The sequence below is a fragment of the Triturus cristatus genome, chromosome 7 (genome assembly GCF_964204655.1).
Source record: "Triturus cristatus chromosome 7, aTriCri1.1, whole genome shotgun sequence".
Lineage (NCBI taxonomy): Eukaryota > Metazoa > Chordata > Amphibia > Caudata > Salamandridae > Triturus > Triturus cristatus.
In genome coordinates this window covers 926,875,586-926,891,682 of record NC_140590.1, presented here as the reverse complement: position 1 = coordinate 926,891,682, position 16,097 = coordinate 926,875,586, and the positions used below count along the sequence as shown (strand labels likewise).

Here is a 16,097-nt window from a genome sequence, read left to right as displayed (position 1 = left end):
CTTTTGTACAGCTCAAGATGGACAACATATCGGCCGTCAGGTACATCAACCATACGCGCTCGAGAGCACTCTCCGACATGGCGGCAAATTTTTGGAAATACTGTCTGGACCATCATGTGTCCGTGACGGCGGAATATCTTCCAGGTCGGGACAATCAGATCGTGGATTTTCATTCCCGACATTTCCACGACGGCAGTCTTTGGAAGTTGCATCCAGGAGTATTCACGGATCTCCAGTCTCTCTGGGGTCCTTTTTCAGTAGATCTCTTTGCCTCTCGCTTGGACCACCAACTGCCCAAATTCTTCAGTTGGAGGCCGGACCCTCTGGCAGCGCAGACAGACGCCTTCCTTCAGAATTGGCGGGACGAACAAGGCTATGCCTTTCCCCCATTTGCCATGATCACGAGGCCCTCAGCCCAGGTGCGACGCCAGACGGCGGATGTGGTTCTCATTTCTCCAATCTGGAGATCTCAAGTGTGGTTTCCGGTTCTTCTGGAGCTTTCTTGGGATTCTCCAATCCCACGCCCCCTCTTTCTGACTCTTCTCCTCAGTCCGGACAGAGTCCCTCACCCATTGGTACAGCAGGGCTCTCTCGCCCTCATGGCATGGAGGATTTCAGGGGACGCTGGGCGGTCCCAGGCCTTTCGGGAGTGGCTGAAAAGTTTATGTCAAAGGTTTGGGCCGACAGCACAGTCAAGCGTTACCGCTCTACCTGGAGAAGGTGGTGTCGTTGGTGTGTGTGACGGAGTCTCAATCCTGTGGCAACGGATGTGACCTTTATCCTGAATTTTTGGGCCTCTCTAGCGGAGGAGGGTTTGGCTTATAGGACCGTCAACACCTTCCATTCCGCCATCTCGGCGGGCCACACTATGGTGGACGGGTCCCCAGTGGGTGAACACCCTTTGGTCTGCCGTCTCCTTCGAGGTATTAGTCTTTTGCTACCGCCTGAACCTCGTTATTCCCAACTTTGGGATGTTAACCAGGTTTTTAATTTGTTTCTGTTTTGGCAGACGACTAGATATTTGACTAGAAAGGAACTGTCAGCGAAGTTGGCAATGCAGCTCTGGCCTTATCTCGTGCAGAAGGGTTTCAGATGTCAGAGCCCTGGATGTTTCGAGTAGCATTTTTTCCCCCACAGGGGTCACTTTTATGGTCCGCAGACGGACAAAGTGTGGGACGAGATCCATTTCCTATCCGGCATTTCCGGATTCTTCGAAGCTGTGTGTGGCTGCTTGCCTTAAGGCATATGAGGACATGTCCGAGGAGTTTCGCCCTCCTGGGGAGCAGCAATTACTCATTGCACTCAAGAAGTCTCATAGGGCGGTTTCTTCCCCCACCATTGCTCGGTGGGTAAGGTGGGTCATGCAAGAAGCCGGAATTGATCTTTGGGCCTTTGGAGCTCACTCGGCCAGAGGAGCAATGGCCTCTAAGGCTTTTACCCTGGGAGCTCGTCTGGAAGACATTCTGAACTCAGCAGATTGGTCTTCAGATTCTACTTTTAAACGGTTTTACTTTAAGCCGGTTAGACATGGCTCACTTGGTGGTGAGCAAGCTTTAAACAAGCATAATCCTCGCCTTCGGTCCTTACATAGAATGAAAAATTTCCTAGCTATCGTAACGGAAAGTTTCAATTCTATTAAGGACTCAGAGGCGAGGATTATCCCACCCAGGGTACAAAGCCTCTTTGTTTTCCCGCCCACGTACTGGAGTAATTAGCATGTTTTGCTTATTAAGATGTCATATGATGTTGACTGTACTGTTTATTCTGTGGTTCCTCCCCACAGGCTAAACCTTAGCCATGGCTTTCACTTATGTTCTGTTTTGTGTTTTAAGCAAGTTGGGTAAACAAGATTTGTGAACCCTGTGGGCTGGCTGGCCTTCAGCGACGAAAGAGGGAGATTGGATAGTGACAAAGGACTACTATTACCTCGGAGCCCTGTGATTGGTGCAAGGGACGAAGGACACTCTATCCTTGGACACTCTATTGTTTCTTGTATTATTCCCGATGGTTCATGTGACTATTTGTTTGTTTTGGTGACTTTAAAATGGCTGCTGTCATTAAAGTGAAGAAAGATAAAGCATAATCCTCGCCTCTGAGTCCTTAATAGAATGAAACTTTCCGTTACGATAGCTAGGACATTTTTCATTAACGCACTGTTTTAATATGGGACTCTAAATAAGATAGTGTATGTCGAAGCCAGTAGGAAATGCTCTTAAATTTAACCAGAGCTTTTGCTCACTCGTGTACGCTGTTTGTCCAAGTATCAAACATACACCCACAGATCCACCTACCTTAATCAAACTGTCCTAGCTGGAGGGAAATCTTTTCACATTTTACTGTTATAGATCTACATGTCGTCACTCTAATAATTTAATTTCACAAAAACAGCACAGTTTGACATGATGTAAAGTCTGGTCATGGGCACAAACCAATGAGTCTATTGTTACTGGTCTGTGCCCACAAACCCACCTACAAATACCATGTTGTATTTCCCTCTTCTCTTTTTTTATATTTACTCTTTTTTTATCTTCGAAGTATTTGTTGGGATGAGCTCTTTGTGCAAAGATATGCTCCAATGAGCAGCATCACTCTAGTCTCATTTTGTGACCTGCTGGTCCAGAAATACTCGTCCATTGAATGAGATCATCTTTTATTATTTCATTTTTGAGGGGAGTATAGTAATCACACCACAACATGCTTTGGTGGTCTACAAAGCACTATAAACAAATAAAATATACTCCTTAAAGAAAAGGCAAAATAAAACCTTCAACTGCAGTATATATAAATGTGGGTTAATTTAAACCCTACACCACTGAGAGAGCCTACTTGTGTCAAACCACTGGTAATGATGTTTCTGGTGGACGCTCTAACTTCAGATTCCTCGCCTTTAAAATATCCCCAGGCACCAGACTAGATCGGGAAGATTTTAAGAGAATTGCTCCCCCGCGCCATTTGCTGGCATGGTGCGGCTCCGTGCTGCATTCTTCCTGCTCTGGAAGTGACAAACCGTGGTGCATATAAGCGCCATCTCTGTGCGCTCACGTCAATTTCTTTTTTGACTCTGTTTGCACCCTTGGCGGTGGAGTCCAGCAATAATCAATCTATATCAGTGAACAGATTCCTAGATTGGGACCTTTCTAGATTGCAAAGGAGACCACTTCACAGAACGGTGAAGTGGGAGGGTGATAATGAATATGCGATTAGCAAGAGTATGCACCAGAAACTACATTTGTACCACTTAATTTGTGCATACTATAATGATAAATCACCCACAAAAAATGTTTTCACAAAATATTTCTATTACAAAAAGTTATACAACTATATCATATTTATGCATGCTTTAGAACCTTTTGAGAAAGATTCACCGTTTAACTCGTCAATGAAAATTATTCATATAGATAAAACCAGCACATTAATACACAAAAGCAAGAGCAAAAGGTGTGTGTGTGTGGTGGGGGCGAGGTCAGGGGGTGCAACATCAAGAGAAACCCAGGGATATAGGCTATTTGCTCAGAGTCCTTCAAGGTTACTGGGGAACACTCCAGCAAAAGTCAACCTCTGATGTCATGAGTCAACGTTTTGGTACCTTTCAGAATTTACAGGACCATCCTTACGACCAGGTGAGGGTCAAAATCAATTCCAAGGTGCCAGGAAATATGAAATACTTTAACAAAATATTTTTATCACTTTCATTTCACATTAATAACACAAATCTGTGTCATTGGCAGCATTCCTGTATATGAAGCCACAACATAGTGAACAGATTATATTAACCTCGATTATAAACTTTTCGAACATTACTGTCTCCGAATCCACATGGGATAAAGCCAGATAGTATACACATACTGTTGTCTACATAAAGGATGTGCATTATTTGTATACATCAATAAACATTAAAAAGGTCCAATACTTACAAACGTTATCCAATATACGGAAATTAAACACATGAATTGAAAAACAAATGCAGGAGGTAGTCACCTACTGCATTTTATTTTAAGCTGAGACAATGGTTTGTGTAGAGAAACACGTGTTTTTGGTACTAATTTTGGACAAATTACAATTCTTTCACTGTTCTAATTTCCCACTGAAGAAAGTCACATATGTTCTTGTACAATACTAACACTTGATACTCTCCTATTGCTAGGTTCCTCTCAACTAACTTAATTTCCTTTAATGTTCAGTAACTATTCAAATCTTTTTAACTGGCACTAATTGTTAACTTGATTATTTTACTAACCAAAAGGTATTTATTAATTACCCTAGCAAAATTACCTGATATGTCACCATAACGCACCTGCACGTCCAAATCTCAGTAGGTCAGACAAAACAGCCCCAGAAGAAAGCAACTATTCAGTAAGATTTCAATTGCATCAACAATTGAAGGTAAAAAAAAACAAGGGGTAAACACATTTGTGAACAATACGGGGTGTCCCTGAAGGTCATGTCATACTACGTTGTATGGCAAGCTCCTACTCTGGTCAAACAAAATAAACACGATGGCCATCAAGAGAAACCAAGCATTGGCAAAACCAATCAGTCTTGCCAATGTGTTTTAGCCATGCCATACACCAGCTTGGCTGATGTTTAACATGGCTTAACGTTAGTGGTGTAGAAGAGAGTGGCATAGAGTGGAGCAGAGTGGCGTAGAGAAGAGTGGTGTAGGTTGGCACAGAGTGGAGAAGAGTTTTGTAGAGTCATGGAGTAGAGCAGAGTGTCAGAGTGGAGTGACATAGTGAAATGGCATAGAGGAGAGTGTTGTAAAGTATAAGAGTGAAGTGGCATAGAGTGTTGTACACTGGAAAGGAGACAGCGGAATAGGATGGAGTAGCACAGAGTAGAGTGTTGTGGAGTAAAGTGGAGTGGCGTAGAGTGTCACAGAGTGGAGTGGCGTGGAGTAGTGTGTCAGAGTGAAGTGGAGTGGCGTACAGTTGAGTGGTGCAGAATGGAGTAAAGTGACATGGAGTTCAGTGGCATAGAGTGGAGGGGTGGCGTAGAGTGGAGTAAAGTGTTGTGGAGTGACGTAGAGTAGAGTGACGTAGATTGGGGTGTTGTAGACTGGAGTGGAGAAGAGAGGAGTGGCATAGAGTGGTGAGGAGTGGAGTGACATAGAGTGGAATAGAGTGGCGTAGAGTGGAGTGGCCGAGAGTGAAATAAAGTATCAGAGTGCAATAGAATGGAGTGGCACAATGGAGTAAAGTGTCTTAGAGCGGAGTGGCACAGAGTGGATTAAAATGGCCTTGATTGGTTTAATGTGGAATGGCGTGGCATAGAATCAAGCACAGTGTCAGAGTGGCGTACAGTGGAGTGGCGCTGAATGACAGAGTGGAGTAGAGTGTTGTAGAGTGAAGTATCTCAGAGTGGAGTGTCAGAGTGGCACAGAGTGGAGTAGAGTTTCGTAGATTGGAGTGGCAAAGAGTGAAGTAGAAAGGAGAGGATTAGAGTGGCGTAGAGTGGAGTTGCATGGAGTGGCATAGAGTGGAGGGTCGTAGAGTGGCTTAGAGTAGAGTTGCATAGAGTGGAGTGTTGAATAGTGTAGGGGAGTGGAGTAGCATAGAGTAGAGTGATGTGGAGTGGCATAGAGTGACATATCAAAGTGTTGTACGGTGGAGTAAGCATGGTGTGATAGTGCACTGTCACTACAGACAACTCATTTTCAACTAAAATTACCTTTATATTTGCACTGACAAAGATATGGAGATAAAACTACACAACGCAAAAACGATAATGTGTGGAAATGGGTATCACTTAGTGTACGGATTTTTTTGATCATATTAAAATATTTGTTTCCACCACACTACAGAATTACAAAAAATGTGCTTCATTTGTGATTCCTAAATCTGATCTATTCTGAAAAAGTTGTACAGTTCATTTACTGGCATTTAAATTTTGTTAAAAAGATAACATCATACAGCCTTTCACAGCACAGCTGTCACATAAATTCTCTCACTTTGCAGTCAGAGAAAGAAATGTATCCCCCAACCCCTCTTGGAAGACAGAGCCTATTATATGACCTTGGTCTTTGACTCCACAGCAAATGTGACAAGAGGAATAACTTTAAAAACCTGTTTATGGTTCATTCACTTCTAAACTACAGCATGGTTATTTTGAGGGGGGTGCTTCCCCCCTTACTTCCAGCGCCTATGTATGGCTGTGTAATTGAGAAAGAGGATTCTTAAAGTTATGCTATTTGTAAAGCCCAATGACCAAACTAAACAAACTAGTAGATACAACATGCTCCTCACAGGCCTCTGGTAGTGGCAGACATAAGCAGAATCAATCAACTAGAAAGATACGAGGATGGAAACCTCTTCCATGGAGTGTCTCCCAAAAAAAGTAAACAAGAGTACCCAGAAAGTGAGCACTCGTGGAGAAATGCAAGGAGACAGTCACAGAGGTGGTAAACAGGCCATGCTCAATAGGAGGGACAAAGACATGCTGGAAAGCCTTAAACAAATAAAGCCAGCAAATAGAAAGCAAGCAAATGTGAGTTACAAAGCCAATGGTAAGCAGTGGATGGAATGCATTCCTAGGGAAGCTTTCAATAAGTCCCCAATATGTCTGACACCAGATATCCTGGCTGTTTGGTAGGCTTCGACCCAAAAACGCTGTGAATCAAGCAGACATCTTGAAGAGAAAGTAAAGACTTCATGTTGGTTATAAATAGCAGACAGATGGTATGTCTGAGAGTGTAAAAGAACAAGTTACTTACCTTCGGTAACAATGTATTTATTAGAGACATATGTTAGTTTCCTTACTTTAGAATTTCCCCCAGGCGTTAGACTGGATCCGGATATTTTTCATCAGCAGTAACCCTCCGCGTTGGGAGGTGGCGTTGGTCGGCTTTGCGTCCGTTGTTGGGGTCGTGGGCGCCAGGATGACGTCACGGGACCTATATAGATGCCGCCCATGCACGCTGACATTAGTTCTTAACACGACTTTTCACGCCAAAAGCGCAGAGCCTTGACAGACACTGACCCCTGGTGCATCAAAAATAGGCTCTTTAGGGGAGTTCCTATCCCTAGAAATAAGCTTGCAGGGAGGATGGGTGGGCCTGTGTGGAATCTACAACTAACATATGTCTGTACCAGGTACATTGTTACAGAAGGTAAGTAACTTGTTCATTTGCTAGATTGTTAGTTGGAGATTTCTTTTTTTTAAATAAATCTTTTTATTAAACATGCTCATCACATGCTACCAGAGTGAACAATACTAAGAAGGTGCAGAGATACATCGAATTGTAGATTTCTTACCTTAGAATAGATACCCTAGCAATACCATCCCCGGAGAAGGGTCTCTGAACCAAGATCAAACTAGGAAGTCCTGGATTACCAAACTGGCAAAGTACCCGTCCCTCCGGACTTGTCTAGTGAACATGTGCAGGGATGCCCACGTCATTGCCTGACAGATATCAAGGAGTTGGACTCCATGTGCCAACACAGTGGTTGCCGCTGTTGCTCTAGTGGAGTGAGCATGAAACTCCACAGGAGGTTCCTTCTTCAAGCTATCCTGGCTGATGACGGCTGATAGCCAGAAACCGGTCCTAGGATGCTTGATTCCGGTCCAGGGAAGACATGGCTTGGCAGTTCGGGCTGGACTGTTCCCATGAGGCACAGGGTCAAGACTGATTTGCATATGGCCATGTCTGAACTGGGGTGGCGTAGTGGGCAAAAGAACGATGGATTTAACCCAGATCTCTTGACTGGGGGAGAATGTCTGCATTGTCAGCATTCCGTCCATCATTTGTTTGTTGTAACGCTTTTCGCCCTAAGTGGGATGGGTATTCCCAGACGTGGGACCCGTGCTCACTACGCCACTGGAGTCAAGCTATCGTGGCTGATGACGGCTGATAGCCAGAAACCGGTCCTAGGATGCTTGATTCCGGTCCAGGGAAGACATGGCTTGGCAGTTCGGGCTGGACTGTTCCCATGAGGCACAGGGTCAAGACTGATTTGCATATGGCCATGTCTGAACTGGGGTGGCGTAGTGGGCAAAAGAACGATGGATTTAACCCAGATCTCTTGACTGGGGGAGAATGTCTGCATTGTCAGCATTCCGTCCATCATTTGTTTGTTGTAACGCTTTTCGCTCTAAGTGGGATGGGTATTCCCAGACGTGGGACCCGTGCTCACTACGCCACTGGAGTCAAGCTATCCTGGCTGATGACGGCTGATAGCCAGAAACCGGTCCTAGGATGCTTGATTCCGGTCCAGGGAAGACATGGCTTGGCAGTTCGGGCTGGACTGTTCCCATGAGGCACAGGGTCAAGACTGATTTGCATATGGCCATGTCTGAACTGGGGTGGCGTAGTGGGCAAAAGAACGATGGATTTAACCCAGATCTCTTGACTGGGGGAGAATGTCTGCATTGTCAGCATTCCGTCCATCATTTGTTTGTTGTAACGCTTTTCGCCCTAAGTGGGATGGGTATTCCCAGACGTGGGACCCGTGCTCACTACGCCACTGGAGTCAAGCTATCCTGGCTGATGACGGCTGATAGCCAGAAACCGGTCCTAGGATGCTTGATTCCGGTCCAGGGAAGACATGGCTTGGCAGTTCAGGCTGGACTGTTCCCATGAGGCACAGGGTCAAGACTGATTTGCATATGGCCATGTCTGAACTGGGGTGGCGTAGTGGGCAAAAGAACGATGGATTTAACCCAGATCTCTTGACTGGGGGAGAATGTCTGCATTGTCAGCATTCCGTCCATCATTTGTTTGTTGTAACGCTTTCCGCCCTAAGTGGGATGGGTATTCCCAGACGTGGGACCCGTGCTCACTACGCCACTGGAGTCAAGCTATCCTGGCTGATGACGGCTGATAGCCAGAAACCGGTCCTAGGATGCTTGATTCCGGTCCAGGGAAGACATGGCTTGGCAGTTCGGGCTGGACTGTTCCCATGAGGTACAGGGTCAAGACTGATTTGCATATGGCCATGTCTGAACTGGGGTGGCGTAGTGGGCAAAAGAACGATGGATTTAACCCAGATCTCTTGACTGGGGGAGAATGTCTGCATTGTCAGCATTCCGTCCATCATTTGTTTGTTGTAACGCTCTTCGCCCTAAGTGGGATGGGTATTCCCAGACGTGGGACCCGTGCTCACTACGCCACTGGAGTCAAGCTATCCTGGCTGATGACGGCTGATAGCCAGAAACCGGTCCTAGGATGCTTGATTCCGGTCCAGGGAAGACATGGCTTGGCAGTTCGGGCTGGACTGTTCCCATGAGGCACAGGGTCAAGACTGATTTGCATATGGCCATGTCTGAACTGGGGTGGCGTAGTGGGCAAAAGAACGATGGATTTAACCCAGATCTCTTGACTGGGGGAGAATGTCTGCATTGTCAGCATTCCGTCCATCATTTGTTTGTTGTAACGCTTTTCGCCCTAAGTGGGATGGGTATTCCCAGACGTGGGACCCGTGCTCACTACGCCACTGGAGTCAAGCTATCCTGGCTGATGACGGCTGATAGCCAGAAACCGGTCCTAGGATGCTTGATTCCGGTCCAGGGAAGACATGGCTTGGCAGTTCGGGCTGGACTGTTCCCATGAGGCACAGGGTCAAGACTGATTTGCATATGGCCATGTCTGAACTGGGGTGGCGTAGTGGGCAAAAGAACGATGGATTTAACCCAGATCTCTTGACTGGGGGAGAATGTCTGCATTGTCAGCATTCCGTCCATCATTTGTTTGTTGTAACGCTTTTCGCCCTAAGTGGGATGGGTATTCCCAGACGTGGGACCCGTGCTCACTACGCCACTGGAGTCAAGCTATCCTGGCTGATGACGGCTGATAGCCAGAAACCGGTCCTAGGATGCTTGATTCCGGTCCAGGGAAGACATGGCTTGGCAGTTCGGGCTGGACTGTTCCCATGAGGCACAGGGTCAAGACTGATTTGCATATGGCCATGTCTGAACTGGGGTGGCGTAGTGGGCAAAAGAACGATGGATTTAACCCAGATCTCTTGACTGGGGGAGAATGTCTGCATTGTCAGCATTCCGTCCATCATTTGTTTGTTGTAACGTTCTTCACCAAAGCATAGCATATTTTAATGCAGAGGACAACCCTTCCAGAGATGGTCCATATTACAACAGCCTGACCTTTCTTGGAGCCCACATAGCCAATGAAGAGTTGATCATCCACCGGGAAGTATTAGTATGATCAAGATAAAAAGACAACGCACATTTTGGGTCCAGACGGTGGAGTTTCTCCTCCTCCTTGGAGGGATGCGGAAACAGGTGGGCAAAGTGAAGGATTGTCCCACACAAAAGCGCGTGACCACTTTAGGAAGGAATTAAGCTTTTGTTCGAAGCACTACTTTATCCAGATGGACAGAGAGAAAGGGGGGCTTGGAAGACAGGGCCTGAACCTCACTATTCCTACGAGCAGAGGTGATGGCAATAAGAAAAGCAGTTTTGAGAGTCAGCAGCTTGAGCGGACAATTATGAAGGGGCTCGAAGATACCAAACATGAGAAAGATTAACACCAAATTTAAATCCCATTGTGGCATTATGAAGGGAGACGGAGGAAACAAATGAGTAAGAACCTAGAAACAGTAGAAGACTTAAATAAGAAAGGCTGATCTGGAAGGCGTAGAAAAGGATAAACAGCTGTAAGATAGCCCATCAGAGTGCCCAATGCAGATCGCTGTTGGGCCAAAGAAAGTATATACAAGAGGACCTCTGAAAGAGGAGCACAAAGGGGATCACCAGCCTTTGCTGAGAACCATGCCACAAATTTGTTCCATCTACAGGCACATACCATTTCAGTGAAGAGACTCCTGGCTGTCAAGATAACATCGCAGACTTCGGGCTTAAGGTCGAAAGCTATCAACTGCCACCGCACAATCTCTACACGAGGAGGTGGAGGCTGGACAGGTTTAGGTAAAGAACTGCCCCCTGCTGCTACAAGAGAAGATCCTCCCTACGGGGCAGTCTGATCGGAGGATCAATGGCCATGCTCAGTAGGTCAAAGTCCAGACTCTTTGTGTCTAATCCGGAGCTACAAGAATACCTTGAGCACGGTTGTGCTTGATGTTCTTGAGCACTCTTGGCAGAAGTGGTATAAGTGGAAAGGTGTAAAGGAGTCCAAACCTCCACTTGCGATGAAAAGCATTGCCGAGCGTTCGCCGCCTTGGAAACTCCAACAGGAAATACTTTGGACATTGCGCGTTCTCTTCGGAGGCAAACAGATCTAACCAAGGCTCTCCCCACCGCTGAAAGAGACCTCGCGCCACCTCCAGGGTGAGATGCCATTCGTGATCGACCAGACACCATCTGCCGAGTTTCTTCACTCTGGTGTTCAGAGAACCCCCCAGGTGTTGAACCACCAGGGTTATGCCCTGATGTTTCAGCCGTGTCCAGAGGTGGACAGCCTCCTGACAAAGGGTCCACTACCCCACCCTGCCCTGTTTGTTCCAGTACTACATGGCCGTGGTATTGCCGGTGAACACCTGCACCATTTTCCCCTTGAGAGCGGGAAGGAATGCTATTGGTGCCAGTTTGATCGCCCAGAGCTCCAGAAGGTTGATATGGAGAGCGGACTCCACTGGAGATCATACGCCTCTGATCTCCGCCTCTCCCAGATGGTTGCCCCATCCCAGGAGTGACACATCTGTCACCACTGTTAGATCTGGTTGAAGAAGGGAGAGGAATCTGCCTCTGACCCATTTTGGTATGTTAGCCACCACTGCAATAGGTGCGTAGTTCCCTCTTGAGATCTGGACTTAGTCTGCGCCCAATGGAACTTCAGGTCCCACTGCAGAGCCTGGATATGCCATCGGGCATGATCCACCAGCAGGATGCAGGAGGCCAAGCAGCAGAAGAGTAATTCTCACCGAAATCTTGGGATAGAGGCTGAAATATCAGAATCATAGCCTGAATATCCCAGACTTTCTGCTCAGGAGGAAAGGCACAAAACTGCACCGTGTCCAGAGCAGCTCAGATGAAAGGGAGCGTCTGAAACGGAGTCAGGAGTTCAGCACGCTAATAGTGAACCTCAGTGAGTGCCGGAGGTCTGCTGTAGTCTGTAGCTAGGAGACGACAGCCTGGGGTGAGCCTGCCTTCAACAGACAGTCGTTAAGATAGGGGAAGACTTGAACCCCTGATCTGTGCAGATGAGCTGCGACCACAGCCATCACCTTTGTGATCACCCAAGGGGCACAGGTAAGACCAAAAGTGGGAATGGTGAACTGGAAGTGCTCATGGCCCACAGTGAACCGTAGGTAATGCCTGTGGGCTGGCAGGACGGGGATGTGGAAATATGCTTCTTGCAAGTCAAACGCCACCATCCAGTCTCTTGGGTCGAAGGCAGACAGGACATGGGCCAAAGTGAGCATTTTGAACTTCTCCTTCCGGAGGAAGAAGTTGAGGGCTCGGTGGTCTAAGATAGAACGCAGGTCTTTGTCCTTCTTGGATACCAAAAAGTAGCGGGAATAACAACCACAACTTACTTATGGCACAGGGACCCTCTCTATGGCTCCCTTGGCCAAGAGAGCCGATACTACCTTGCTGAGAAGTGCCAAGCTTGCGTGACTCTGTGGCTGGGCTGGACAGGACGTGGCTGAGCACGCCTTTCGTTACCACGAAAGGGACAAAAGGCAGACTGAGGTGGACAGTGGGTAGCCGTGAGGCCCAAGGATCTGGTCGCAGCTCGAGAATCCTTGAAGCACTCAAGCGCAGAGTCTGCCTTGTTGCCAAAAAGGCGAGTGCCATCAAAGGGCATGTCCATCAAAGAAGATTGGACATCCCCCAAGAAGACGGAAGTCCTCAACCGGGTGTAGTGTCTAAGAGCTACAGATGTGGCAGTCGTTCTGTCCAGTGAGTCGGTCATGTCTAATCCACATCGGATAGTGAATTTGGCTGCGACTCTCCCGTCCGCAACTGCTTGAGAGGGAACGGCCTGGGCCTCCTCCGGGCACTGAGGCAGCACCGGCACTACCGTATCCCAGATAGTATGGGAGTATCGGCCCACAAGGCAAGTGGTATTCACAGACTGCAATGCCAAGCTGGAGGAACACAATATCCTTGTCCCAAGGTGGTGCAGCTTTTTGGATTTCCTTTCTGGAGAAGCAGAAGGGAATGCACCTTTTGATGATGAGGTTTGGAAGACCAACTTCTCAGGGAAGGGGTCGCCTGGAGCGGGGCGGAAACGCTGGGTCGCCTGGAGTGGAGCGGTGGCGGCAGGCAATTGTCCTATCCACAGGAGCACCCGTGCTGGGCTTGGACCAAGTGCCCAGAAGGACATCCATGAGGTCTTCATTGAACGGCAAAAGGGGTTCAGAGGTGGAAGCCGCAAGCTCAAGCATCTCTGTCAGGAGATTAGGACTGACTGCCACCGTATGGAATTTGAGGTTGAGGACCACAGTTGCCCTCCTCACCACCACAGCATAGGAAGGTCCCTTCTCTGTAGCCACGGTAGGGGGAGAAAGCAAGCCAGTGTCAGGGGAGGTGTCCAGACCACAGGCATCTCCCCGGTCCATTTGCCAGTCTGGTTCTTCAAGCTGGTCAGTTAAGGGTCCAGTAGCCCCTCCCAGTCGTCTTCCTCACCTTCTGTCAAAAATAAATGCCAGGAATGAACATTGGGAAAAATGTAGCTTCCAGCATCGGTACACGACGTTGGTCCGACTCTGTATCCACTTCAGGGACGAGGATGGGGTCGGCACCAACTGGGAGCACGGTCGGCGCCGGGATCAACGACTGAGAAAGTCGAGTGGGATCAACTGGTGTCGATCCACATCCAAGGGGGCCGTCCAGAGTCGGGGCCAAAGCTGTCAAAGTCCTAGGACCCCTAACCGACTCCGCTGGGCCTGAAGGAGCACCAGCGGAGCTGGGCTGCCCAAAAATGAGGTACATGGCCTCATAAAATGTTTGTATCTGGGAAAAGACGCTCCAGCTCTGAAAGGTGGTGAGGTGCGGAGTCCTCTCAGCAGGAGGCACACGGGAGAGAGCTTGTGAGCGATGACGCTCGGAGTCCTGCGTTATGTCGGATAATGGACGGGGAGAAGTCAAAGAATGCCTTTGATTCTTTGACTTCTTTTTGTGTTTGCCTGACTTACCCGACCCCTGATGACTTGGAGTGAGACGAGGAGTGTGGGCTCCGCAACCGTCCTTGAGACCTTCTCCTCGAACAAGAATGGGAGCGATGCAGAGTCGAGCGTCGGGCCTACAGCAGCATCGGGACCGCTCCTGCAAAGCCTTCAGGTTCATGGCTCGGCACTCTGAGCACGACTTTGGGTCGTGGTCATGCTCCAGTCACCAGAGGCACACAAGCTGCGGATCCGTCACGGACATCATCCGGTGGGAGGAATCGCAAGGCTTGAAGCTGGTCCTTCGCTGGGATATTCTCAATCCACTGGGAGTCCAAGACTCGAAAAAGAAGTCAACAAAAAGTTAGTAAAAAAGTGGCTAGGGGAAGCTCTCTCCAGATCTGCGCTAGGCTGGTGGAGAAAAAGAAAGAACTGACGTCAGCGTGCATGGGCGGCGTCTATAAAAATCCCACTTCATCCTGGCGCCCATGATACGGACGATGGACGCAGAGCCGACCGACGCCACCTACCGACGAGCAGGTGTACTGCTGATAATAAATCCCCAGATCCAGACGGGGGAAAATCTAAGGTAAGGCATCTACAACTAACAGTCTCTATCAGATAGGGTCCCAGCTTTCATTGCAGTTTGCTCAGGATGCCAATTTACTCAGAATACAATTCTGATTGTAAAGCCCTGCTTCACCTAGGCAGAGCAAGGTCTTCTTCAATTTCTTTTTTAAAGTTCTAGGAGGACTTCTTTTAGTTACACATTTCTTATGAACTTGGTGCAGTGAAAACTGCATGAATATGCTTGACTGTAGGCTGGTAATTGTGAAATTCGCTGCGCATGTTCTTACCTGTAGGCCTGTGATTGTGAAATGAGCTGTCGCTGCGCATGTTCATACCTGTAGGGCGGTAACTGTGAAATTAGCTGTGTAAGTTCTTACCTGTAGGCTGGTGATTGTGAAGTTTGCTATCAGTCTTATAACTTCGGGGTAGTCCTCAACGACTACTAGTTCTCCCAACTGGTAGTTTGTTTTTAAGCGAGCCAGAAACCGACAAAATTCATGGTAGTTCCCAGGATCCGACAAACCCTGAAGCAAGACACAAATGAAAGATACGTGAACAGCCTCATAACAGATGTGTATGTATTCTGAAATACGGCAGTATAGTGTAACAAGGACGTTCAGAAGTATCATGGTGGGGAATGGACCCCCACACACTGGACCCACCCCCTGAGAAAGACTGCTTAGGTAAACTAATCAATCAACAACAGACTTCAAGGCCCCGATCCTCCCACCTGGTCATGTTCATCGAAATATGAGCAGGGTTCAATGTAAATACTGTGCTATCCCTGGGAGGCAGGGCCAATGAACGAGCACAGGTGTGTGACAGAAAACGAAGCAGTAAAACCAGCATGAATGGACCGGAACCGGTAGGAAGAAACGTGAATGTTGCAGCGAAGAGTATGTTACACATTCCGTAGAGAACGTAAGGTATCTGTATTTCGTGTGTATTGTATTGTATTTCGTGTGTATAACTATTAAAACGCGTATCACTTTAATAATACAATAAAATGTTTCATAACGAAAAACATTTATTAAAAAAATGTGTCGGAGTATTGTGCCAAAACATGCAGCTACTGCCATCTAGTGGAAAGACTTCAATGGGAAGTTTAAAACCATCTCAACTAAGCATTCACTAAGACTGCGACTGGACGAGAAGAGACGGGAGCGCTCGAGCTTTATTTACAACTCCCCGCGTGAGTATGGATTGTGTGCATACCGTGCTCCTGTCTCCGGGATCGTGCCAGGCACTCGGTATTTTAAAGAGACCAAACCGTCACTGTGGGACCCACTACGTAAAGAGACTTGTAAAATCACGTTGTTGAAAAAATGAGTGTAAATTTGTAGCTGAAGGGACTGCGAGTGATGTCATGATACATCCAACTGTCACCAAAGACCTCGTGCTTGGACAGGGTACAGCGTGGGTCTTCCTGGTTCAGCAACGGATTTCATTAGGGAACCAATATTGGAATTTTTAATACTCTGATCTCAAGGTCATAGTAATTGCATTTAT

At 47.5% G+C, this 16,097-nt stretch overlaps 1 protein-coding gene across 1 annotated transcript in view; it reads right to left on the bottom strand.

Annotated features, from left to right (window-relative positions):
• RANBP17 (RAN binding protein 17) overlaps positions 1-16,097 on the bottom strand; it is a 1,191,453-nt gene that overhangs the window by 944,920 nt on the left and 230,436 nt on the right. The window contains exon 10 of the mRNA XM_085617873.1: positions 14,966-15,112. Within this exon, the coding sequence (XP_085473999.1) occupies positions 14,966-15,112 (147 nt within the window). The remainder of the gene's footprint in view (positions 1-14,965; positions 15,113-16,097) is intronic.